General features: G+C 55.6%; 3 protein-coding genes across 16 annotated transcripts; 1 reads left to right on the top strand and 2 right to left on the bottom strand.

Moving 5' to 3' along the window:
- The first annotated feature begins 421 nt into the window (after nt 1-421).
- ADCY4 (adenylate cyclase 4) lies at nt 422-16,306 on the top strand. 10 transcript variants are annotated; one of them, XM_040476779.1, is made up of 26 exons: nt 422-545; nt 850-1,059; nt 2,389-2,586; nt 2,703-2,864; nt 3,513-3,662; nt 4,097-4,245; nt 4,324-4,435; nt 5,131-5,258; nt 5,412-5,570; nt 5,829-5,961; nt 6,164-6,337; nt 9,020-9,063; nt 9,182-9,268; nt 9,469-9,538; nt 9,902-9,999; nt 10,670-10,754; nt 10,851-10,988; nt 11,812-11,922; nt 12,181-12,365; nt 12,561-12,645; nt 13,118-13,276; nt 14,587-14,733; nt 15,028-15,135; nt 15,229-15,343; nt 15,656-15,780; nt 15,867-16,074. In XM_040476779.1, exons 2-26 carry the CDS (start codon nt 901-903, stop codon nt 16,017-16,019), a joined length of 3,234 nt encoding a protein of 1,077 aa, XP_040332713.1. In that variant the 5' UTR covers nt 422-545; nt 850-900; the 3' UTR covers nt 16,020-16,074. The 10 variants fall into 10 exon arrangements, 9 of the variants coding, with proteins under 9 accessions (XP_040332713.1, XP_040332717.1, XP_040332719.1 ...); XM_040476783.1 differs by lacking the exon at nt 2,389-2,586; XM_040476780.1 differs by lacking the exons at nt 422-545; nt 850-1,059 and having other exon boundaries at nt 1,597-2,586; nt 6,218-6,337; nt 15,867-16,306.
- Nucleotides 16,307-18,161: 1,855 nt separating this feature from the next.
- LTB4R (leukotriene B4 receptor) lies at nt 18,162-24,781 on the bottom strand. Of its 4 annotated transcripts, none has more exons than XM_040476803.1 (2): nt 24,674-24,781; nt 18,162-19,448 (listed from the first exon to the last, which is right to left on the bottom strand). In XM_040476803.1, the coding sequence occupies exon 2, from the start codon at nt 19,390-19,392 to the stop codon at nt 18,394-18,396; it is 999 nt and encodes a 332-aa protein (XP_040332737.1). In that variant the 5' UTR covers nt 19,393-19,448; nt 24,674-24,781; the 3' UTR covers nt 18,162-18,393. The 4 variants fall into 4 exon arrangements, with proteins under 4 accessions (XP_040332737.1, XP_040332738.1, XP_040332736.1 ...); XM_040476804.1 differs by having other exon boundaries at nt 24,678-24,780; XM_040476802.1 differs by lacking the exon at nt 24,674-24,781 and adding an exon at nt 20,043-21,258.
- LTB4R2 (leukotriene B4 receptor 2) lies at nt 22,952-24,789 on the bottom strand. Of its 2 annotated transcripts, none has more exons than XM_040476799.1 (2): nt 24,674-24,789; nt 22,952-24,329 (listed from the first exon to the last, which is right to left on the bottom strand). In XM_040476799.1, the coding sequence occupies exon 2, from the start codon at nt 24,320-24,322 to the stop codon at nt 23,246-23,248; it is 1,077 nt and encodes a 358-aa protein (XP_040332733.1). In that variant the 5' UTR covers nt 24,323-24,329; nt 24,674-24,789; the 3' UTR covers nt 22,952-23,245. The 2 variants fall into 2 exon arrangements, with proteins under 2 accessions (XP_040332733.1, XP_040332734.1); XM_040476800.1 differs by having other exon boundaries at nt 24,678-24,780.
- Between the last annotated feature and the right edge of the window lie 354 nt (nt 24,790-25,143).

Below are 25,143 nucleotides of genomic sequence, written 5' to 3'. Positions count from 1 at the left end.
CCTCCTCCCATGGAGCTGGACTCCATGGGAGCATGGACAGTTCAGACTCCACCACAGCAGCTCATACAGGCAGGAGGAGAGGAGAATGGGAACACCCTTCCATCCTGACGTGAATCCTACCCCCCATTCGCCCCCACATTCTTCCTTACATTCTTGCCGGCTTTCACTCCAGCTGTCCTGCATTCTCCCCACGTCCAAGGGTTCCACTCCGATTTCCACACTTGCTCTTCAGCCCGGCCTACGCCACCCCTTCGCATCTCCCACGGTCTGCATTCCCTTCTTGAGACGGCAGAAGGGGGAAGGTGACGGTGTTAGGGGAGACAATGAGGGAGGGAGGAGGCCTGCGGAGTCCGACTCGACTCTGCACGGGAAGGGGCCGGGCAGTCCCATCGGGGGAAGTGGGAGGGGTCCCCAGGCGCCGGGAGGGAAGCGCCTGCCGCCCGGGGCTCTGAGCCACTAGCTTCTCGGGGATCGGGACTCCGCGACCAGCTGCCCGAGCTCCCTCCTCGGGCGTAACCCATTCAGCTGCGGCAGCATCGCGGGCAGTGAGTTTGGGGAAAGGGGGAACCCGAGGCTCCTTTGCTTCAACCGCAAATCCCGTCCCACCCGGCCTTGAGGCTTTTGCTAGGGCACCTCAGGCAGTCTGGGTTCGAGGGAGGAGGAGCGAGGGATGGGGCAGTCCCCTCACCGCCAACTGGGAAAAGGCTGAGAGGCCACAGGGAGTGCCTGGAAGGTGGGATTGCCGCGAGGTTGGGGAAACGGGATGGAAGTGGCTTGGACCCAGTGAGAGGGGCACAGTTGGGGCCGGCTGGGGCCGCAGGCGGTAACGCGGCCCCTGGCCCTCCCCAGCCCCGGGGCCCGCCCTCCACCCGGGCGACGAGGCGGGGGGCAGGGAAGACCATGGCCCGCCTCTTCAGCCCCCGGCCGCCCCCCAGCGAAGACCTCTTCTACGAAACCTACTACAGCCTGAGCCAGCAGTACCCGCTGCTGCTACTGCTGCTGGTGATCGTGCTCTGCGCGCTCCTGGCGCTGCTGGCTGTCGCCTCCGCCAGCGGCCGGGTGAGCGGGGAGGGGGGCGGCTCTGGTGAGGGGCGCCTTCCGGAGGGTGGTGGGAGGGTCACTGCCTAGGGGGGCGTTTTCGGAGTTAGGGCTCGGGAGGGGCCTGCTTTTCCATATGCCTTCTTTGCTGGAACCCAGGAAAGCCTTACTAGGAAATGTAGTGACCCTGGACAAGTCACTCCACCTCTGGGGCCACATTCGCTGGGCTGCTGGGAGAAGGCTGAGCCCTGGGGGTGCTTCTAATTTCTCTCAGGGTACTGACAGGCCTTCTGAGCTTCTGTGATCTACTGGTTCTAGAGTAAATGCAACACCGGATTTTCCAATTTTCCAGAGGGGAAATTACACTGGGCCCTGTGGGAATCCGTTTCCTGGTTTTCTTTCTTTCATAGGGGTTGTGGGGCAGTTGTACCCATAGTCTCCCAGAAGGCACCCTCCCTCCCGCTCACATTTAGTCCCAAAATAAACCCATTTCCAGTTTCTAGTTTCTTTTTTTTTTCTTTTTCTTTTTCTTTTTCTTTTTCTTTCTTTCTTTATCTTTTTTATTTATTTATTTATTTTTTGAGAAAGGGGGTCTTCAATTCAATTCCATTTCTGGAAATATCCTGCTCCAAGTTTTCTTTTCACTTTTTGGAGGCAAGTTGGGAAAGCCAATAAACAGACCAATTCTTGCTGGTCCTCGAAGTCCAGGAAGAGGTGGGAACACAGGGCAGGGACAGCGGTGGGAGGCCTACACCCAGAGGTGGGTGGCAAAAGTGTAGTGCTCCCCCCTAGCCTGACAGGAGGGAGGTTCCAGGTGCCCCCTGCTGCTGGAGCACTTCTTGGGTGGGTGGATGGGGATCAACTCCCAGACTTGTCCCCAGGGCAGGGAATCTCCTGAGCAAACTGGTTCATTCCTAAGTGCCTTCTGTAAGGTAGGATTCTTTGGTTGCTTCAGGACCCCTGGCTGGTGCTGGAATTCCTATTTGACAGACTAGAAAGCTGAAGTTCAGAAAGGTCATGGATTCACAAATGGGCAGTATGGGTTCTGAGCCAGGGACTCTGGATAGATGGCCTAAGGCTCAACCACCCCTGCAGCATGCAAGTGAGATATTAGGTTGAACCCTATGAGACCCCAGGCTCTGTAGATTAAAAACAGATTATTGGTGACTTCCTATGGTTCAACCTACTACAAATGGCAAGTCGAGGTGCCCTGTCTTCCTTTTGCTACTTGAGTTTGAGACACATTTCAGAAGTGGCCTGGGGGGGGGGGGCTGCCTGTTCTTCTTCAGCTTGGAGGCGCTCCCCCATACTCCACACTCCAGTCTTGCTGCAAGCACCCTCTCCTCGCAGGAGCTAGCTTCAGACCCAGGCTTCCTGACCACTGTGCTGTGCGCGCTGGGTGGCTTCTCGCTGCTCCTGGGCCTGGCGTCCCGGGAGCAACGACTGCAGCGCTGGACACGTCCCCTGTCGGGCCTCGTATGGGCAGCGCTACTCGGGCTAGGCCACGGCTTCCTGTTCACTGGGGGCCTGGTGAGCGCCTGGGACCAGGTAAGAGGAGCGGCAGGTGGAGCAAGGGGCAGCAGGACAGCCAGGCCAAGAGGAGGGAGCAGCCCAGCTGCTGGGCTGGCCGAAGCCAGCAGCTTCCTGTGCCCTTCCGCCCCCAGGTGTCCTTTTTCCTCTTTGTCATCTTCACCGTGTACGCCATGTTGCCCTTGGGCATGCGGGATGCCGCTGCTGCGGGCCTTGCCTCATCGCTCTCCCACTTGCTGGTCCTTGGGCTGTACCTTGGGCCTCAGCCTGACTCAAAGCCGGCGCTGCTGCCACAGGTGAGCACACCCATAGTACCTGCTGCGCAGCGGGGGGAGGGGGCGGCCCCGCTGCGGCGCGCGCGCGCGCCGTTAGTTCCTCTGAGCGTCCACCAACTTCTTGCTGAGCTGGGACTCCAGGGTGAGGCGCCCGCTAAGCACAGAGGACAAAGACATACACACCCACACAGTGCGCTCATAGGGCTGGTACACCAGGGCAGCCCGATGCCTGCAGAAACCAGAAGAGGCCTCTGGGTCCATGGGCAAGTGAGCTCACCTGGGGACCAGAGTAGTGGGGACAGATGCGGATGATAGAACCTTCACAGAGAATGTAAAAGTCGGAGATTGAGTGGTTTTGCGCTGCGAGGGGCGGGGGGCGCCGGCGGGGGGTAAATACTGGAGTAGTATTCCAGGCAGAGGAAACATAAGTGAACGATTTCTAGACCTAAGAGGCCATGTTGGTGCACAGCCAAGTCTAGAGCAGGGGTATTGGGGGAGGAGAAGCGCCCCCTACGGACCCCACAGTGTAGCACAGATTGCCTGGAAATTCTTGGGTCTCTAACTGTGGAGTCCTCCTCAAGCATCTTGGAGACCAACTCCAGGTATGCACTTAATCACCCCCACCGCCACCCATGGCCAGCATCCTCTGAGGCTGACCCTCACCCACAGCTGGCAGCGAACGCGGTGTTGTTCCTGTGCGGGAACGTGGCTGGAGCGTATCACAAGACGCTGATGGAGCGCGCGCTGCGCGCCACGTTCCGCGAGGCACTTAGCTCCCTGCACTCGCGCCGGCGGCTGGACACCGAGAAGAAGCACCAGGTTCGCTGGGCCTGGGAGGCTGGGCCAGACTGTGGTGTGAAAAGGGGTTGTTTGTATCATTCAGCCTTTGCAAGGCGAATGACTTTCGGCAGATCACTTACCCTTCTCTTTCCTCCTTTGTAAAATGTGGCTACCGCCCACCTTGGAAAGTTGTGTTAAGTCTCAAACAAACTGAAGCCTATGAAAGCACTTTTATGATAGTAAACAAAGAACTCTTAATTCTGGCATTGGTTCTGGGAGTTCAGTCCCCAAAGGTGATTAGTGCAGGGTGGGATGTTGGAGCCCCAGCTCTATGTGATGGGAAGGATCTTGGGGGAGTACTTTGGGGAACACCTAGTGGGACTGGGGAAGTGCTGGGTTCCTAGTTCGTTGGGAGGCTGGGACTTCTGGCTGTAGGTTGCAGGAGGGTTGGTGTTCATTGTGACCTCCTCCAGGAACACCTTCTCTTGTCCATCCTTCCTGCCTACTTGGCCCGAGAGATGAAGGCAGAGATCATGGCACGACTGCAGGCTGGACAGGGGTCATGGCCAGAAAGCACCAACAACTTCCACAGCCTCTATGTCAAGAGGCACCAGGGAGTCAGGTATGAGAAAGGATGGCCCCAGGGAAGGGGGCTGTGGGCTGAGATCCTGGCCCCACTGACACAGTCTGCCCTGCCCAGTGTGCTGTATGCTGACATCGTGGGCTTCACCCGGCTGGCCAGTGAGTGCTCTCCTAAGGAGTTGGTGCTCATGCTCAACGAGCTCTTTGGCAAGTTCGACCAGATCGCCAAGGTCAGAGGGGGCCTCCCTCCCCACCCAGGGATCTTCAAGTGCCCCACCCTGGAGAGCCCCTTCCAAGGGAAACACCTGCCTCCTCAGATCCCAGTCCCACTTCAGAGCCCATGTATTCCAATGGAAGATATTCCAATGGAAGTAGGAAACCCTCTCAAACAACCCCAGCTCTGGAGCTGCTCACCACACACCTCTAACCTGGAAGAGACTTGTCAACAACTCCACAAATGTCCCAACCACAACACCCCCAGATATGTTCAGAGCCCCGATGTAGGTGTCTCTGGACACCACAGCCAAATCTAGGGGGATGTTCAGATGTTCTAACCTTAGGGAGCCCTTCCAAGGGAAATGTCTGCCCTGTGTAACCTCAGCCCAGTCCAGCCACCTGTTCAGACCCCCAGGGATGCCCCCAACAAACCTAATCTTGGGTGTCACCCAGAAAACCTCTGTCTTGAGGCTACTTTCATATGCTTAAATCTGAATACACCCTCCACATGCCAGAGCTGGGGGAGAGCCACAGACCTCAGCCAGTCCCATAGCAAGTTGAGAGAGTCCCTAGATCTGACCCAGAGACTTCCGGCCTCAGAGGTTCTTCAGGAATACCACATTTGTTCCCACTCCTCCCAGCTCCCTCGTACCTCTGGCCTCTAACCAGGTGCCCCCCTTCCCCTGCACACACACACACACACTCCCAGGAGCATGAATGCATGCGGATCAAGATCCTGGGAGACTGTTACTACTGTGTCTCTGGGCTACCGCTCTCCCTGCCAGACCACGCCATCAACTGCGTGCGCATGGGGCTGGACATGTGCCGGGCCATCAGGTCAGCTCAGGTGGACGGGCAGGAGGGGTAACAAGGGATGGATATTGGGGAGGAGCAGACAGGGTAGTGGAAGTCCTCTTAGAGGGAGGGAGGGGTGTGGCATGGGTAGGGATGAAGGCAGCATTCAAATTGTCCCCTACATATCCTGCTCAGGAAGCTCCGGGCAGCCACTGGCGTGGACATCAACATGCGTGTGGGCGTGCATTCGGGCAGTGTGCTCTGCGGAGTCATTGGGCTGCAGAAGTGGCAGTATGATGTCTGGTCCCATGATGTCACACTGGCCAACCACATGGAGGCGGGTGGCGTGCCAGGGTGAGATGTGGGGCTGCAGGAGGCCACAGGAGGAAACCAACCGGGCCTCCCACATGCTGTCATCCTGTTCATAGTTTCCTAAAATGAGCACAATCCCACGTGGGGCTTAGGGAGATCCTGGCGTGCAGGGAGTGGGGTCGGGAGACACCTCTGGTAGCACAGGGCCTTGCTTAAAGTCAGACCTCCAGGAAGGCTCCTTGAAAGAAAGGAGAGGTTTGCAAGCCCTCCGTCCTGACTCCCACTGCCCCCTCCTTCCAGACGAGTGCATATTACAGGGGCTACCCTGGCCCTGCTGGCAGGGGCTTATGCTGTGGAGGATGCAGCCATGGAACACCGGGACCCATACCTTCGGGAGCTAGGGGAGCCTACCTACCTAGTCATCGATCCCCGGGTAAAAGCCCAGCCTGGACCCCATGGGCTGGCCCATCCTAACCACCCACAGCCAACAGGCCTGATCTCTTTTCCTACACCAGAGACTGAATTCCTGGGTCCCAGTGTGTGCGTCAAGGGGGAGGTGACACAACCTTCCAAGAGGTGTGGGGAGAATGTGGAAAGCATTTGTGAAATTGACTTTCAGCCCTCCTATGCCCCAGGCTGAGGAGGAGGATGAGAAGGGCACTGCAGGAGGGTTGCTCTCCTCTCTCGAGGGCCCCAAGATGCGTCCGTCGCTGCTGATGACCCGCTACCTGGAGTCCTGGGGCGCCGCCAAGCCTTTTGCCCATCTGAGCCACCTAGAGAGCCCTGTGTCCACCTCTACCCCTCTCCCGGTAAGTGCACTCCACTGCGAGCCCTAGCACTTACATAACCCCACCCCACTGCCTCTCCCAACCTCCCCCCACCCATCCATTGAGTCACTTGATGACATCCTAAGGTCCTGAACTGTCTGGTTGCCCCAGTCACTGGTTCAGGCTTTTCCTTACCCTTCTTTCCAGAGAAAGGGCAAAGGTCGCTGCCCTCTGAGCTCACTTGAGATGCAAAATCCTATAGGCACCATGTTCACTGTTCCCCAAACTCCACTCAGGAAGCCTTCCCTCAGTACCCCAAAGGTATAGACCATACTTCCTCTTGGCTCTGAATCCACCGCTCACACCCAGTCCCACCAGGAAATGTCTCTGTTGAATTCCCTTCCTGAAACTGCACACTCTCTTTTTTAATCCCCACTAGAATTGGGAAGGTGGGGGCAAATCAGTTGTTGCCCCTACTCTCAGCGTTTATACAAGGATTAAATGAGGTGACAGTGAAAATCGCATGTGGTCTTGGAAGAAGTCACTCTGAGCAGGCAGGGATTGAGGAGGGAGGGAAGAGAGGTAACCAGGGCTTGGTTGGCTGACCTTGTGCATAGCACCTTCCGGTAATCATGACCCACTAGCTGGTGGAGGAGCCTGGATCTCTCCCACCAGCTGGCTCTTCGTGTTGATGCTTGGTGACAAGCAGCCAGAACACCCACGCATACAGTTACTGAGGCTGTGTCCCCAAAGGCTTGCCCCAAGATTAGGGTCCTCAGCCTGCTCTTCTCCACTTTATCTGATCTTCTCCAAACTTTCCCAGCTACCTTTCTGCAGATCTTTCTCTCTGAATCTTCTCTGCCAGACCCAGTTGGATATATGGGATGACTTCAGAGCACCCTTTCTGTGTTTCATCTCCCCTCCCCACCCACCCCGCAGGAAAACAGGCCAGAGATCCGTGAAACACTGTGGTATGGGGGGGGACATTGGCAGCAGTGGTTTAGGAGAGTACCTAATTCCAATCCTTAACACGGGGTAGGGGAGACATCAGAAGGGTTAAGCGGACAGGAGGGAGAAGAAGAAAGAATCCAAGACTCTGCTGACTATTGCAGGATAGAGTCTCCAGCATGGAGGCAGAGTAGAGGGTGGGCTTTGCTGGGAGCCCAGGAATTGTGAGACAATGTTAGGTGCAAGTGCGATTCCCATGGTGAGAGGCCCCCTAGAACCCATGCCAGACCTCCCTGAAACCCCACTCGTGTGCAGGCTAAGAAGTGTCAGGGTGAAGAAGTAGGAACTCCTGGTTCGAGGGTAGCTCCCAAGGCAGGACCTCACCAGCCCAGAAATTCACTTCCAAGCCCGTGAAGTACCAGGCCCTCAGTCAAATGTTAGAAATCCTGAGAATCACATCAGCTTACATTTAAACAATGGGGAACCTTGGGGTGGTGGGGCAGTGTTGGTGCTAGTATATAACATCCATCCATCCATCCATCCATCCACCCCCACGTGGGTAGAACCCACGAACCACAAGATCATGACCTGAGCTGAAGTCGGTCGTTCAACTGACTGAGCCACCCAGGCACCCTGTTCCTTCTACACTTTTAAAGCACCTACAATGTGGCAGACACTAGGCTAGTTCTAGAGAAGACAGAAATGAATAAATTGTTTTCCCTGTTTTCAAAAAACAGTCATTGAGCAAGGTGGAGAGGCAGGTAGGTAGTTTGAAGAACGTTAGGCTCAGTCCTGGATGCATAGATGGGCTCATACCTAGAACACACCCCTTAATCTCCCTCCCCCCCCCCATACACCAGGTTTTGATTTGGGGGGATGATGTGGCCCCCTGTGACCCTGCTTCCTCCACATGAGCCAGGGGAGCAGAAAAGAACAGTCACAGACTCCTGGCCCTGGGCAGTGGCCGTTGGCTTCATTCTCTTCTTTGGGGCTTTTCTCACCTGCTTTACTTGCCTGCTTATTTTCATATGTTTGCTCACGGTGCGCATTGGTTTTGGTGCAGGAAAGAATGACTGTGACCAGGTTTGTCTCTCTTCCTTTCCCTTTCCCTTTCTTCTAGACTTTTTGTCTTCTGCCCCCACCACTTCCCAGCTCAGCCTGACCACAAGCGAGTCAGAACTTTCTCACTGTCACTTCAGTTTAAACCAAGGACTTTTGGGATTTGTTCAGTCCTTAGGGAAGATGACAGCCACTCAAGCTTACAGAAAATACAGGGTTACCTCACAGGGGGTAGAGACTGAGGAAATAAAAGTATAAAGACCCTGGGTGTCTAAAGAGTCCAGAAGAAACTGTTTTTTAAAGTTTATTTATTTATTTATTTTGAGAGAGACAGAGAGAAGTGCAGGCAGGGAGGGGCAGAGAGAGAGGGGGACGGAGAATCCAAAGCAGACTCCACACTGACAGCACAGAGCCCGATGCGGGGCTCGAATCCACAAACTGTGAGATCATGACCTGAGCTGAAGTCAGACTCTTAAATGACTGAGCCACCCAGGCGCCCCAAGTCCACAAGAAATTTAAAGAATAAATGTGGTTTGATCCTTCCCTTAAGGGCAGATGGGATTTGATGGAGAGAGGAAGTCATCAGAGGCAGGGAAAACACTCATGCCAAATGCTCAAGGCCAAGGACATGTGTAGATATGGAACCCCTCACTGCAGAGAGGCTTCAGGGATGCTCAGCATCGCCTCATCCCCCTCTTTGCTGTGTTCTCCCAACAGGAGAAGGCCCTGGCTTCCTTCAGCCCCCAGTGGAGCCTGGACCGGTGAGGAGTCCCTGGGGTGACCTGCCCCCATCCTTCCTGGGGGTGGGGGGGCTGTACCTGCTTCACCCAGATATGTTGAGGGCCTTCTGTGGTGACAGGCTGGGCTGTCACTCTGCAGGAGCCGTACCCCCCGGGGGCTAGATGATGACCTGGACACTGGGGATGCCAAGTTCTTCCAGGTCATCGAACAGCTCAACTCTCAGAAGTATGGAGAACAGAAGAGGACTGGGAGGGGTTGGGAGCTGGGCTTCTGTGGTACAGGAGGGATGTGCTCCCCTAATGACCCAGAGGGAAGTGGGGGGGCTTCCCTAATCTACTCCAGGGAAACATGCACCTGACCACCCCTCCACCCACCCTGCCCTGCCCTTTCCTCTCCGGGGCTCATGGCCCCCCACCTCCTACCAGACAGTGGAGGCAGTCAAAGGACTTCAACCCACTGACACTGTACTTCAGAAAGAAGGAACTGGAGAAAGAGGTGGGCTGGGGTGGGTGGGGGGTGACACAAGGTTAGAGAATTTTCCAACCTTAGTGCCTTGGCCTTGGGAAGGGGGCAAGCCCTGTGGTCCCACCTCACCTCCAAGGTCTGCTCAGTTTGTGATCCTGGGCTGAGGAGCTTGTACCTCTCTCCAAATGGCTGTCACCCTATAGATTGATTTTCTAGGTGGGGATGGGAGGGAGGAGGGCAGTTCCTTGGAGAACCAGTAGGGGCTACCTGAGACTGAACTGGAGGGTGGGTGGGGAGGCTGAGACACCTGTTCTTGCCTGGAATTGACACCTCCGAGATGATGGGCAGCCCTAGTGGCCCCTGTCTCCACACTGACCCCCCCTTCCCTTCCAGTACCGACTCTCTGCCCTCCCCGCCTTCAAATACTATGCAGCCTGCACCTTCCTGGTTTTCCTTTCCAATTTCATCATCCAGATGCTGGTGACAAACAGGTGAGAGCCCCAGGCAAGAGGGGCCCTGATTCCCATGTATAGACTTTTTGATCCTTGACCCACATTTTCTTCTTTACCGACTTTCCCTTAGTTTCGGACACTGACCCACAGAGGAAACATGTGTTCTGGGGAAACAGTGATAATCATAGCCCTCATTTTACTATCGTACATCTCGTGGGCTTTCTACATAACCCAAGCACTTTCACAAGCCTGTCTCTCAATTCAAAAACTTTTCAATGAAGCAGGTTCTATTTTCAATGAGAAGCCCAAATCTCACAGGAAATGAGCTTAGAAAGTAGGTCCTTGTTTTTAGTCCATGGCTAGGAGGGGCTGCAGGGACTTGTCCAGAACTCAGCCAGGTAGAAGAAGAGCTTTGGCCTGAAGGCCCAGAGACTGGCCTGATGTGGCCTTGACCCCTTTGTGAGCCTCCTGCCCCCTTCCAGTATTGTCCCCACCTTATAGTTCCTGCCCTACCCCACCACTGCCCTAGACCCCTCAACTTTCCCAGAGCTTCAGCAGGCAATGCCTTTCATCAGCCCAGTCCCCACTGGTAGCCAGTTCAGATCCCCAGGACTCCTCCTCCCCACATCTCCCAACTGGGTGGCACAGCAACCTCCCAGCACACAGAGCCGATTCTGACTTTCAAGGCCTCACTCTTATCTCCCTTTAGGCCCCCAGCTCTGGCCATCACCTATAGCATCACCTTCCTCCTCTTCCTCCTCCTCCTCTTCGTCTGCTTCTCAGAGCACCTGACGGTGAGGTGGGCTGGGGGGTGGAGGTGGTGAGCTGGGCCCTCACTGTGACCTGGGTGTCCCAGCCCCACGGCTAAGATTCCTGTGCTCCTTCTGCAGAGGTGTGTCTTGAAAGGCCCCAAGATGCTGCACTGGCTGCCGGCACTGTCTGGCTTGGTGGCCACACGGCCCGGACTGCGAGTTGCCCTGGGCACAGCTACCATCCTCCTGGTTTTTGTGATGGCCATTCCCAGCCTGGTGAGGGCAGTGGGGGGCCCTATGTACCCGATCAGGGCCTGTTCGAGCTGTCAGAAGCTGAAAGGGGACCCCTGGGATTTGGGAGGACAGCCGGAGTAAGGCCAACATTCTGGCAATGTTGGACAAGTATAAAAGAAAAAAATTAATCTGCCACCTGAGCATATCTATTCTGTGGAGGCAGATCTTCACTGTTTAGCTCGCTCATTATGATCTTGTAGCTGAGTTTGGCTGAGTTTTCAGAATTTGTTTTGTTTTGATTATTTTGAACGTTTATTATTTTTGAGAGACAGAGTATGGGTGGGGGAGGGGCAGAGAGCGAGAAAGGGAGGCAGAATCCGAGCTGTGCTGACAGCTCAGAGCCTGACGCAGGACTCGATCCCACGAACCGCGAGATCATTACCTGAGCTGAAGTCAGACACTTAACTGACTGAGCCACCCAGGCGCCCCTCAGTTTTCAGAATTTATAGTCATTCCTAGAATTCTATCCCTGAAAGACACCTTTTGGAAACCCCCCCCCCCCCCCCCCCCGCCGCCAGCCAAGTAACAGAAGAGGAAGCTGAGGCCCAGAGAGGCTAAGTGGCTGGCAAGAGATCACACAGTGGATCCGTGGCAGACTCGTGCTCAGGACACCTGCTCCTCCCATCCCTGACCCCCCAGCGAGGACCCCTGCGCTAAGCCTCCCTCACCAGCCAGGAATACCATAATCCCCCTCTTTGGAGGGGTCTGGCTCTGACCCATCCCTAAGTCAGCTGAACCCCAGCACAAGCCACCATCGTGCCCAGGGAGCTGCCTGCCCACCTCAGCTCTTCACTTCCTTCTGCAGTTCTTCTTACCGGCAGCATCAAACTGCCCTTTTGGGGCTCTCAATGTGTCCTCCGTGGCTTTCAACATCTCCTGGGAGCTCCCTGGGTCCCTGCCTCTCATCAGCGTCCCCGTGAGTATTCCTCACAGCCCTGAAACTCTCTCTCCAGAGCCTTCCTTGGCCCCTCCCCCACCTCCTTGGTTGAACGTTCCATCCTGTGGATTGGGACAGACGTAAATTACACTTGGTGTGTGTTTGTGTGTATGACACCGCCTACTCCCCAGATAGGTCGTGGGCCCGGGGAGGGGCAGGCCAGGAGCCCCGGGATATTCTCCCACCCCTACCTGTGGGATATGCCCCGCCTCTTGACCACCCTACTTGGCCCCATAGTACTCTATGCACTGCTGCGTGCTGGGGTTCCTGTCCTGCTCCCTCTTTTTGCACATGAGCTTCGAGCTGAAGTTGCTGCTGCTCCTGCTATGGCTGGGGGCCTCCTGCTCCCTCTTCCTGCACTCCCACGCCTGGCTGTCCGACTGCCTCATCGCCCGCCTCTATCCGGATCCCTCGGACTCCAGGTGTGCACGGCCACTGGACAGAGGTGCTCAGGCCCCCTGGGAGCGGAGCAGAGCTGTCCTTACCTCCCTGACCTGAACCATCCACCCACAGGGCAAAGGGGGAGGGTGGCTGTGGGCTACATGGGCACTGAGGGTAGGGAGGAGGCCATCGGGAAGGTGCAGGGCAGGGGCAATCCTGATCCGTGGCCTCCTCAGGCCAGGGGTGCTGAAGGAGCCCAAACTGATGGGAGCTATCTCCTTCTTCATCTTCTTCTTCACCCTCCTGGTCCTGGCTCGGCAGGTAAGTCACCCATCTCAGCCCTCCAGGCCTCCCTTTGAAAGGTGAGGCGGGGGTCCCCATATTTGTGACTTGGTCTCTCTCTCACTCTTTCCCTCAAATCTTATGCCTTCAGGGTTGAGCCGAAATAGTGTGCCCATTGGAAGCTTCTAAGTGAACCTTCCTGCTCCGTTTCTTTCTCCTTTACCTCCCCCCCCCAAGGGAGGTGCCTTCAAATTCTCCCTCCCTCATCCCTCCCACCCCAACCTAGGAAAACCCACCTGTAAGAAAGAATCTGCTGCCAATTCTGTCTACCCTAGTTTGAATCTATTTTCAAGGTAGCCTCCCCAGGGATAGTTGCACCTTGAGGCTTCTCTCTAGACTGGGGGGAGGGGGTGTGGTTTAAGCATCAAGGAATGGGGGGAAGGGGGAGCACACAGGAGCTGAGGTTTCCCGTGCACTGTGTCTCCCCTTGGGCCCCTGCTGACCCTGCCAGAATGAGTATTACTGCCGGCTGGACTTCCTGTGGAAGAAGAAGCTGCGGCAGGAGCAGGAGGAGACAGAGACCATGGAGAACCTGACTCGGCTGCTGTTGGAGAATGTGCTCCCTGCGCATGTGGCCCCCCAGTTCATTGGCCAGAACCGGCGCAACGAGGTGACTCCCCACCCCTGACTCCTCAGCCTCAGATGCCACAGGGACCAATTTTGGATGAAAACCTTGGCCCTTGGCCCATCCTCTTTGGACTCCCCCACAGTAGTTAAGTGGTCACCCAAGTCTCTGTCCCTGTCACATAGGTGCCTGACATTTTCATAAGCTCTTAGTCTTTGTCTGCTGAGCACAGAGCCTCTGTGTTCCAAGTTCTTACTTAGAAGGAGCGTCCTCTCCAACTCATGACCACTCCACGCCTTCCAGAAGCTTCTTCAAGTGTTGATGGGAGTTGTGTGGAGGACACAGTCCATCCATCTCTCTGGACCTGCACTATCCGGGATGGTAGCCATTAGCCATGTGTGGCCCTTTAAATTTAAATGAATTAAAATGGAAAATTCAATTCCTCTGTCTCACTGGCCACATTTCAAGGATCTAACAGCTGCCTATGGCTAGTAGATGCCGTATTGGGCATCCCATATGTAGAACTTTCCATCACCACAGGGTTTCCCATTGGAAGATGCTGATCTATATCCTTAAACATCTTGCCATAGACCATCAGAAGGTCACCCACATAGTTGCACCATTTTATTTTTGCCACCACTACTTCACCGTGTCTGCTGTGGAAATGCTCTTGGTCCATCTTGAGGAATGTTAAAAGAAACAGGCCAGGGGCTACTTCACAGCTTCCTGCCCCCACCGCTTGCTCTCTGCTCTCAAGATCAGCAGTAGGTCTACATCTCCTGCCTCCTTCTCTTACAGACACTGGGAATCTTGTCACTGCTCCTGTTTCTAGCTTCACATTGGCTACTAGAAAGCTCAGAGCCAGAATCTAGGACTCACAGGGACTTTATGGCACCCATTTTGTGAACCAACTTCAAATCTTACCTTTATTTTCTTACCTTTTCTTACCTTATCTTACCTTTATTTTCCTTTTGGCCCCTTTTCCCTATTACTTTATCTTCCAAGTTGTAGCTATCTTTGTAAGCTGACTTAGTTGACTTAACACCTTTCGGCAATGAGATATGATAGAAAGATGATTCCCGCTGACAGGATCCCAGCTCTTGAAGAGACTCCCTTCACGTGGCTATGAGGTGATCCTGACTCCAAACCCCTGTCTCTCCTGGAATCGTAATGAGACCCAGTCTTTGACTCCCGAGTCACACATCCCTGGGGTAACCTGGCCCTACCCCTCTCCCTCCTTTCCGATCCTTCTTAAATAGAGGGGTAGGAGTATGGACACAGGGAGGAGGGTCCATGCAGGCTCAGAAGGGGGAAGACCATGACTTGCTCCCTCAACCCAGCATCCCACCCTCCAGGACCTCTACCACCAGTCCTATGAGTGTGTCTGTGTCCTGTTCGCCTCAGTTCCAGACTTCAAGGAGTTTTACTCGGAGTCCAACATAAACCACGAGGGTCTAGAGTGTCTGCGGCTGCTCAATGAGATAATTGCTGATTTTGATGAGGTGACAACTCCAAGCTTCCCCTGGACCCTTTGTCCTGGATGCTAGAATCTCCCACCAGTCCCTCCTGCCAATTTAGTCTCCAGCCAGGGGTCCATCCCCCTCTCCCCGGCCCTGCCACTCCTCCTCCAATCCCCTAGCTCTCTGGAAACTCTGCTCACTATCCACTCTCCCTCCTGCCACCATCCCTGTCCTCACAACCTGGTCCTTTAGTCTCCAAAGGCCTGGGGCTGGGCCTCTGAGAGGGAGGCAGGAGAGAGCAAGAAAGACTGGGGACACAGCTTCCTCTCTATACAGCTGCTCTCAAAGCCCAAGTTTAGCGGGGTGGAGAAGATCAAAACCATCGGTAGCACCTACATGGCAGCTACAGGCTTAAATGCCACCTCCGGACAGGACGCACAGCAGGTACAGAATCCCTTCTTTACCTACCAACCTTCGTCTGGGCTCTTACTGGGGGGTCCTCATTGACCCATCCTGGTGGGCCGGCCCTGTTGCTAGGACGCTGAGCGCAGCTGCAGCCACCTTGGCACCATGGTGGAGTTTGCGGTGGCTCTTGGATCAAAGCTGGACGTCATCAATAAGCACTCTTTCAACAACTTCCGCTTGCGTGTGGGTGAGGACCCTCCCTCGCTAGGGCAGTCTGGAACCTCCTCCTCACCTTCCCAAGCTCTGGCTCCCTTGGGCTCTTTGTTAGCTACTCCCCAGCTCACCCTGGACCCCCTCCAGCCTCATCCCTGGGGATGGAGCATGAAGCTGCTGGGCCAGGAGCTCTGAGGCTCAGCCACCCCTTCCCTAAGCCACACCCCTCCAGGCCCTTTCCTCTAAGGCCTCCAGGCCCTTCACCCTAATTCCTGGAGTGTCCTTTTCCCCTCTCCCTCCTCAAATCCACCCACCCAGGGCTCCTCTCTACCATACCTCTTGTCAGGGTTGAACCACGGACCTGTAGTGGCTGGAGTGATCGGGGCCCAGAAGCCGCAGTATGACATCTGGGGCAACACAGTGAATGTGGCCAGCCGCATGGAGAGTACAGGAGTCCTGGGCAAGATCCAGGTGAGGAGGCTGCATTGGAGGCATGGGGTGGGGGGATAAGGATAGGGCCTCCCCCACACTTCTGACTCACACCCTTTCAATCCCAGGTGACTGAAGAGACGGCCCGGGTGCTGCAGTCCTTAGGCTACACCTGCTACAGCCGGGGTATCATCAAGGTCAAAGGCAAAGGGCAGCTCTGCACCTACTTTCTGAACACAGATTTGGCACGAACTGGACCTCCCTCGGCCACCCTAGGCTGAGACCCCCATCATCCTAAGATCCTCAATAAAAAGACTCTGGTATGATGGGAGCCAATTGGTGTCAGAAGCTTCTGGTATAGCTGCAGATCACCTTCTCCTTGCCTCTCAGCAAGCTAAACTTGCTTCTTCCCAAGCTAAAGTGAGTGTTTGTGTATATGCAAGGGTGATCATGAGTGTGCTGGAGAGGAGTGATTCTTTTTCACAAGCTCAAGAAGAGGACTGCCTCAGCCTCCCTGCCTGATTCCAGTATTTTGTACACCTTGGAAGCATAAAGAAATTTAGCCACATGGCTCAAAATAGGGATTTGTCTTTTCCTGCTCCCCACCCACAAATATTGGAAAGGAATAGCTGAGAATGTCATTTGACCTTTATTCATTCTCTGTATACTAAATAAGCACCTATTATGTGCTTACTATACAGCATGGATGAAAGGCTTAGGAGACGATCTATCAGGTCCCTCCCTGTTTCAGCTGCTGTTGTCAAGTTGGAGCATACTTTCCAGCCAAGACCTGTAGACGGTTTTGGGATTCTCTTGTTCACAGATCCCTCAAATGCCCTCTTGCTTGCTTCTGCATCCTTCTGTGCAGATGCTGATACTATGTAGATCTTGAAGCATCCAAGGTTCACGCCTACCTCCTATTTGTCGTAGACTCTGGGTCTGGAGTTCTCTCTTGTTCAGCAAGAGAGAGGATGCAGAATTAAAATGTGAGAGAGGCTAATGTTGGGGAGGAGACAAGAGCCCCAAGTAAAGATCCTTGCTCCGTTTTTATTAGGATCAGAAGGCTTACGAACGTGATGGACGTGCACAAAGAGACAATGAAACCGTGAACATTAATTCATATGTGTGAGAGAAAAGGGGTTTTTGAGGATATGCGGTGTTAGGGTTTGGGTCAATACAAAACAAAATCCCAGAGCCGGGCAGATGGTTGTTTATGGCAGGCACAAGGCAATGTGTCTGTTTATCTTGGCTTGCCTGGGGGATAAGACAGAGCAGGCTACCTCAGGGTCAACAAGGCTCCTTTCTTTTGCTAATTAGCTCCGCTCCAGGCAACTTCGCCCTGCTGAGGTCTATAACCTTGTTTACTTGTTTACCTATTCTGGTCCTTCCCTCCTGTGAAAACAGCTTTCTGCTATTGCACTATTTTGGGGCACTTCCGCCCTGATTGCCTAATGTTGGATGCTTTCATCCTGTGGCTTCCTATTCCTCTATGCCTTTGTTCTATACTGGGGGCACTTTTGCCCTGTTTACCTAATCTTGGATGCTTTCTTCCTGTGACTTTGTTAACCCATAGGTGCAAGCTCAGGGAATTCCTAAGCTTATTCCCCACACATTTTTAGCAGTCTGTGGGAGGTATCTTGACACCCTAGGTTTGTTACAGATACTGCACATTTTGGATTTTTGGTCTTTCTCCTAGTTGGTCTTTGTTTATGGGAGAGATTCAAAAAGTACTCCGCTGCCATTTCTGCTACCATCTTCCTAAAATGCTGTCAGGACAGAGCCAGTCCAAGGCTCTCTCAAACAGTCATCCCTAGGAAAGAATGACTCATCCCTCTCACTTACAGGAATCTTAATTTCCTAAGAATGATGACTGGCACAGAGGGCCCTCAGCCTCAACCTGCTTCTGAGCGTATTTTAGGGGCTGGCAGAATGTTAATGTCCAGAATTCCAGGGGCTAAGATCTGATGACTTGGTTCTTAAGTGAGGCCTCCTTGGGAGATGAGGGGAGGGAAGGCAGTGCCCTAGAACATTGCCCACTGAAAGGACAAAGCTGAGTGGCAGGAAGTTGGAGTCATGGTAACAGCGATACCTATCATAGGCTTCAGGGTAAAGGTCTCAGAGCTGTGCTGTTTTCTCAGCTCATCTGCTGATTCAGGGAGTCTGGCATGATAAGCCCACATGGGTGGCCTTCTTCCATCTGCTCCTTCGGGAGTCTGTAAGACCTGTGCTCTAAGTATGATGGGCAGGGCACCTGCCTCAGAATGGGGGAGGAGAGGGGATTCTGGTTTCTGTATCTTTGTGTCCCTTCCCAAACTGAAAAGCACAGGATGTGATGTGCCTCTCAACTGTTGAGAAGGATCCCCAGAAGAGCGCCCAGCAGCAGTCCTAATTCCCCATTATACACACACGCCCCACACACAGGGTTGACCCAATTTGAGGCTTCAGTTTTAATAGCAAAGCTGCCCCAGGCTTTCACTGGGCCCTTACCTGCCCCGCCCCTCCCTCCTCTTCTGCTCCACCCCACTGGCGTTCTCCTCCTAGGGGTACAGCACTGGGCCAGGCCAACGTGGGGGCATTCCGCCAGGAGGAAAGCCGACCTTCCACCAACAGCGGCAGCACCACCACCACCACCACCCAGACCTAGTTCAGTTCGCTTCACTGGAGAGGGTTGGAGCCGGTGAGGCTCTCGGTGGTGCCATTCTCGGGAGTGGCGGGGGCGCCCCTCACCGTCTGGGCCAGGGTGCCCCCGCGGCGGGTGCTGGACGCCTCGGAGCCGGTGGCCTCCAACAGCTTGGCGACGAAGCCCACGCCGGCCGAGCGCAGCAGGCCACCGCCGGCGCACGCGTACAGCACGGGGTTCACGCTACTGCTCAGGAAGGCCAGCGCGATGAACACGTAGCGCGCCAGGAGCAGCCGGTTCCGCAACGGCCCCGCCTCTCCGCCGGCCAGCAACCGTCCCGCCTCGGCCAAGTTCACCACGTGGTAGGGCAGCCAGAAGGCGGCGAAGGTCAGGATGATGAGCGCCACCAGGCGGCCCGTGCGGCGGCTGCGGCGGAAGCGCCGGGCCTGCAGCCTGCGGCCGATGTCGGAGTAGCTGGCCACCACCACCAGGAAGGGCAGCAGGAAGCCGGTGAGGGCCTCGAAGAGTAGATGGAAGGCGTTGAGTCGTTCGCTGGGGTACTTCAGGAAGCACACCAGGCTCCAGTTGTTCGGTGCCAAGGTCACCGTGCGGTACACGACGACGGGCGTGGCCAGCAGAAGGGACATCACCCAGATGCCTGCCAGCACCCACCAGGCAACGGCCTTGGTACGAACCTTCTGGGACACAAAGGGGAGGGCCACCGCCAGCGAGCGGTCCAGACTCATGGTCGTGATCAGCAGGACGCTGGCGTACATGCTGACTCCGCAGACATAGTGAAACAGGCGGCAGCCAGCCAGTCCGAACACCCAGGTGCGTTGGGCCACGTTGTGGAGGAAAAAGGGGGCAGTAAGCAATACAGCCAAGTCGGCCAGGGCCAAGTTCAGCACCAACAAGGCAGTGACAGAGCGCTTCTGCATCTTTACCAGGATGCTCCACACCACAAAGCTGTTGCCGGGAAGCCCCACAACCAGTGCCACTGACAGGAGGATGATCGTCAGCAGAGCGATGAACATGACACCTAGTGAGGAGGTGCTGCAGAAGATGTAGCGTCCGGGGCCACTGCAAGGACCTGGAAGGTGAGGGTGAACACAGGCATGAGGGTGGGGAACCAAGGTTTCCCGACACCCTGGACACACCTAGCCTGATGGCTGTAGCCGGCTCCAAATCAGCAGCATCAGTTGCACCTCTGCAATATACTGTCCTCACCACTGTCAACAGACCTGTCTTAAGGGGATCTGGCTGAGTAGAAACACTGATTTCCTAACTAGGCCCCGGGGCTCCTTCCTGCCCACAGACCCATTTGCAAAATGCAGAGCAACAACAGCAGACCCTTTCTGCCTCCTTCCCTTCTGAAACCCAGAACCAAATGGCAGGGGCAGGGTGGGGGGATGCTTTCCTTAACAAGGACACACCCTTCAAAAGGCTAGCTTCTCAGTCACCTGCCAGGCCCCGAGCCCCCTCAGTTCCAATGATTTCCACCAATCACCTCACTCTCTCCAGAGGTGCCCAGGGCCCACCAGGAATAACAGGAATGGGGAGGAGTTTGTGGATAGGAGACAGGAACAAATCCTCCCCAGCCAGGCTTTCTTTGGAAATTCCTTTGCCCTTTCGATCATGGCTGTAACCTGCCCCACCACTACCTCCCTACTCCCAGGGTACTTACTTACAGACTTTGCCGCGTACTGGTTGGAAGCTGGTGCCAATCCCAAGGCCAGGGCAGAGTGGCGTAGCCTATTACCAGATGTGTCCCAGTTCCAGGGTCCTGGCCCCAGGTCTGGGTGCTGTCAGCAACGTTGGCCAGAGAGGAAGTACCAAGAAGCAGAGGAGGGGGAAGACACATCTTCCTGAGGGTGGGGCTGAAACTCCTAGCCCTCCCTTCACTGGGGAGGGGGGAGGGATGGTCTTTATGTTCCAGAAGAGCCTAGCAGGGAGGAGGACTCCTCAGGGGTGGGACCAGATGAGAAGAGCCCAAGAAGGTGCAGGGAGAGGAAAGAGGGGTGAGGGGAGTGAGTAGGCTGGGGTGTGGCCTCAGATGCAGGTCTAGACTGGAGAACTGCCCTGGGTCATACAGGAGAAGGAGGGAAGGAAGCTGGAGAAGGGAAATGGGCTCATATTGAGAGGCCAGAATGTTGGATATCTTTACATGTCATGTAAATAATATCATGTAATAATTTTTAGATTAATAGGAAGTGAGCAACAACTAACAGTCTTGGGAGGCATCGAGACTTCGCAGAGAGACAAAGGAGAGATGCCACCTCCCTGGGAACTTCCTGTCCTCCAGGAAGATGTGGCTAGGTTATGGCTTTGGGTTTAGGTAACATCAGGACTTGAAGAGGACAGCACTCTGTCTGTCCTTGGCTTGGGTTCAAGCCATGAGCAGAGTTGGGGGGTCGGGCTCTTCCAGAACCCCCCCATCCCTTCCCTCATGTAAAAAGATTGGTTCAATTCTTCTTCTTGGCAGAAGCCAAAGTCCAAAGGACCTCCTTTGTATTACACAGAATGCCAATTTCTTCCCCTTCCCCAACCACTTCCCTTGTGCTTGGACGTGTGGCTACCCTGCCACATGAATTTGGATTGAAGATCTGGGCGCTGGGCAAGGAGGTCAGCATCACCTCTTTCCTACCTTCCCATAGTTGGCTGTCCAGTCCCACCTCAGACACACAGAGAAAGTGGAGGCTGAGCATAGGGAGAGGAAGTAGGGGCAGTGATGCGTTATGCTTGCCCTGCCAGGAGGGGAAACCAGGAATGTACAGGGAGGAACAGCCCCAAGAATGGTCACTCTTCGGGGCGCCTGGGTGGCTCAGTTGGTTGAGCGTCCGACTTCGGCTCAGGTCATGATCTCGCAGTTCGTGGGTTCGAGCCCCGCATCGGGCTCTGTGCTGACGGCTTGGAGCCTGGAGCCTGCTTCGGATTCCGTGTCTCCCTCTCTCTCTGCCCCTTCCCCGCTCATGCTCTGTCTCTCTCTGTCTCTCAAAAATGAATACACGTTAAAAAAAATATTTTTAATAAAAAAAAAAGAATGGTCACTCTTCTCCCTTCCTGGAAGGAGTGCAGTCTCTCCCTTTGACCTCTTCTGCAGGGACTGAGAACTGAAAAGTCTTTCCTTCAATCTGACCATGAGCCTTTCTGCTTCCTTTCCAACTCTGTCACTTCCCAGGAAAGATGCACTTTGGTCCATCTTTGGTGGTCACTGAGGTCCTTTACCCTCTCTGCTTTGAGAAGGGCCAGTGCAGAGCTGACCCAGTAGCCGTGAGACAGAGGATGTGATGCAAAGAAATGGGCTGAAACCACAGCAGGAAGGCAGAGTTGAGGAAGGGCTTTCTGACCACAGAGGTTGTAAGACAGGGACTATGGAAGGGAGGAAGTTAGGGAACTTCTGCCCTGACACATGAGAACAGGAAGAAGTTCCCGCTGTCAGTGTCAGAGGATGCAAGTTCTGGCCCAGAGCTCAGGGGTCAACCAGAGGCCCCTCCTGACAGAAACTGGGTTGTCTTCGCCTCCTCTCCCAAACTGCTCCCCACTTCCATGTCTCTCAACAGCCTTTCTTCCTCCACCCCAGGCTAGATACTCTAAGCATACTTCCTGCCCCCCAGATGCAGAGCTCCACCCTGCCCCAGTTTGGGTGCCCCTGGCGTGACCCTGCAGACTGAATTTCCTTTACTCTTTCTTGGCCTCTGTCTGAGTGATGTGAACAGTCACTAAAGCAGAACCTGGGATGGTGGTCCGGGTGAGCACTCAGGTCACCAGCCATCTAGTTTTGCCAGGGACTGAGGATTGGGACAAGAAACTGTTGGTGGTGAAACTGGGAAAGTCTTGGGCAAACGGGGATGTTAGTCACCCTAGCGACCACATGTGTGTGCATGTGGACGTCCTCTGAACTCCATCCTACATCCTCAAACTCAAAAGCGTCAGGATTCAGAACAGTTTGGGGACCTAGCGATAGAGAGATTCCAAAAGATGGGGGCCAAGGGGTATGGGGGGGCAGTGAGCAACAGCTAGCAGTCTTGGGAGGAGTCAAGACTTGGCAGAGAAAAAAGGAGACCAAGGAGAGATGTCACCTCCCTGAGAACTTCCTGTCCTCCAGTCATCCACACAATCCCCGTACCCCTCACCCCAAGCCCCAAATGTCCCCTGGGTGAGCCTGTGCCTGCTCCTGGGCTCCTTTTTGAGTCAGGTGACCTTCGGGGGGAAGAGTTGGATTCAGAGAGGAAGACAGGGCTCCCAGCCTCCCTCCCCACACTGCACCAACCACAAGAGAGGAAAACTTTCCTTTCTAACCCCACACATTGTCTTTCCACTTCCAGAGCTGGCGTTTTCTCCACTCAACTCTTTCAGACTGCAGAAAGTGGCTCCCATCCCCATTTTCTCATTCAAGCCTCCATACCTTTCCTTCCTCTTTCTCCCTTTATTTCCGGAGCGGTCTATGGCTTGGCTGGAGGGAACCAGGCCACCCAGAGTCGGGAGGACAAGTCAAGATGCCACTGAAGGCTGGCAGTGCCCAGCCTTGGACTGACCCAGCAGAGAACCAGGTGGCTTCAGTACAACTCAGGCATAATGAACTACCAGTGTGGGCATGCTTAACCCATCATGTAATGCCCCCCTCCTCAGTGTATTTCACAGTAGCTATTGGCAACAAGTAAGCAGTTCTGGCATGTAGGCCCATGCCTACCTGCAGGCACACAATATTCACTAACAAGGACCACCACCACTTGCAATCCCTCAGTTTGGAGGAACCTGGGCCTGCCCAGAATGATCCAAACTGTGGCCAGAGAAGGCTCCCCAAACGCTCCAGTTGTTCCCTGAGTTCTGGGGGAGGGACGACGGAAGGGGATAGGGAAGAGCAGGCCGGGTTGGTAGGGTTTGGTGTCAAGGGTCCCATCCCTGACTGTCCTTCTCCACCCCACCCCCAGGGTCTCCATCGCCCCGGCCCTGCCCCACCACTTTGAGCCGAGGGGTAGTTCGGAGCTCCATGGTCCCCTCCCTAGAGCGGCCCCCGCCTCGGGCCTCTCCAGAGCCCTCAAAGAGTCTTGTAAGGAAGCGGGGACCTGCCCGGGGCAGCAGATCCCCTGCGGTGAAGACGTAGAGCACCGGGTTGACGCTGGAGCTGAAGAAGGCCAAAGCTGTAGTTCCAGCTCTCGCTGCCTGGCCCGCCCCGCCCAGCCTGGCCAAGGCCCCTTCCGGCGGAGCCAGCGCGGCGACCACCTGCAGAATGTTGACCACGTGGTAGGGCGCCCAGAGCAAGCCGAAGGCGAGCACGATGGCGCTCACCAGCCGGCCCACCCGCGTCCTGCGCCGCCCGGCGCCCCAGCGGGCGCCCCGCAGCCGCGCCAGCGTCAAGCCGTAGCAGCCGAGCACCAGCCCGAAAGGAAGCACGAAGGCGGTCAGCGTCTCCAGGCTCAGGTGGGCCGCGGCGTGGGCCGGCGACGGGTGGCACAGCTGGCACACGCGGTCTCCCCACAGGTGGCGGTAGACGGCGGCCGGGGCGGCGAGCAGCAGAGCGGCCAGCCAGACGGCCAGCAGCAAGCGGCGGGCCAGGGCCGGACTGCGCAGCCGGGGCGCCAGGAAAGGGCGGGTGACGGCGAGGCAGCGCTGCAGGCTGAGCAGGCTGGTGAGCAGGACGCTGGCGTACATGCTGAGCGCGCACACGTAGTACACCGCCTTGCAGCCCGCCTGGCCCAGCGGCCACGCCTGCCCCGCCAGGAAGGTCGCGAAGAGAGGCGTGAGCAGCAGCACCGCGCCGTCGGCCAGCGCCAGGTGCAGCACCAGCGTGGCCACCAGCGGTCGCCCCCTTGCGGGCCGCCAACCCGCCAAGCTCCACACTACGAAGCCATTGCCCGGCAGTCCCAGCAGCGCCGCCAGCAGCAGGAAGGCCGTGCCTGTGACCCGCGAGGCCTTCCAGCTCAGCAGCGTCTCGTTCCCCGGGGGTCGGTAACAGGCCAGCATTCTGTGCCTACCGGGAGATGGAAAAGGCCATGGAGGGCATTTAGGGGGTGGGGCAAAAGCCCGGGGTACCCCTCATGCCAGGTGAGAAGGGACTGCGTTTCCTCCCACTTTCCTCTCTTCTAAAAGCCTTGACTGACTTCCTGACCTACCCTGGCCCCTACTCAATCACTACTTCTTGGAACCCAAATCCCCTGCTGTCAGTCAGCCGACCTCCCCAGTCCTGACTCCCAGGCTGCCACTACCTCCACCTCTACCCCTTTAGCTGGGCTGCTTCTCTGTCCAGCCCCATTCCTTATACCTTCGGGCAAAATGAGTGGTGGGAAGTAAAGGTGCATGCGCAGATCTACTTACCCACCTGGGAGCTAGTAGGATCAGGCCCACGAGGGGGCTGGAGAAGCTGAAAGGCACAGCAGCAGTGAGTGAGGTGCCTACTCCTGTCCTCTGCCAGTTAGATTTGCAGTGTGAGACTAGGAATAGGGAGGGACGAGGTGGAGTTCTTCTCAGGCCTTTCCTGGGGCTCCTCCCGCACTCTACCCTTTCCCATCACTAACAGGTCCAGGCATGTGACAGGCTGCTTCCCTAGGAAACAGGACTACCTGCAGGTATACAGATAAGGTTCCCTGATCGTGTAGGTAAGTAGGGACACTACAAAATCCTGGGTCCTGCATCTGCCCTCATCCCTCGGGCAGTTCTGGCCCCAGTTGTTGGGACAGTTGTCACCACGTGCTGAGGCTTCCCTGGCCTACACTCAGCAGAGAAGGTGACCCAAACTACTCGTTCCCCCAACTGCTCTATTTTGACCTGTTTCCTGACTTCTGATC

The sequence above is a fragment of the Herpailurus yagouaroundi genome, unplaced genomic scaffold (genome assembly GCF_014898765.1).
Source record: "Herpailurus yagouaroundi ecotype Mexico unplaced genomic scaffold, PumYag 141, whole genome shotgun sequence".
NCBI classification, from domain to species: Eukaryota; Metazoa; Chordata; class Mammalia; order Carnivora; family Felidae; genus Herpailurus; species Herpailurus yagouaroundi.
This window is presented reverse-complemented; position numbering and strand designations above follow the sequence as displayed.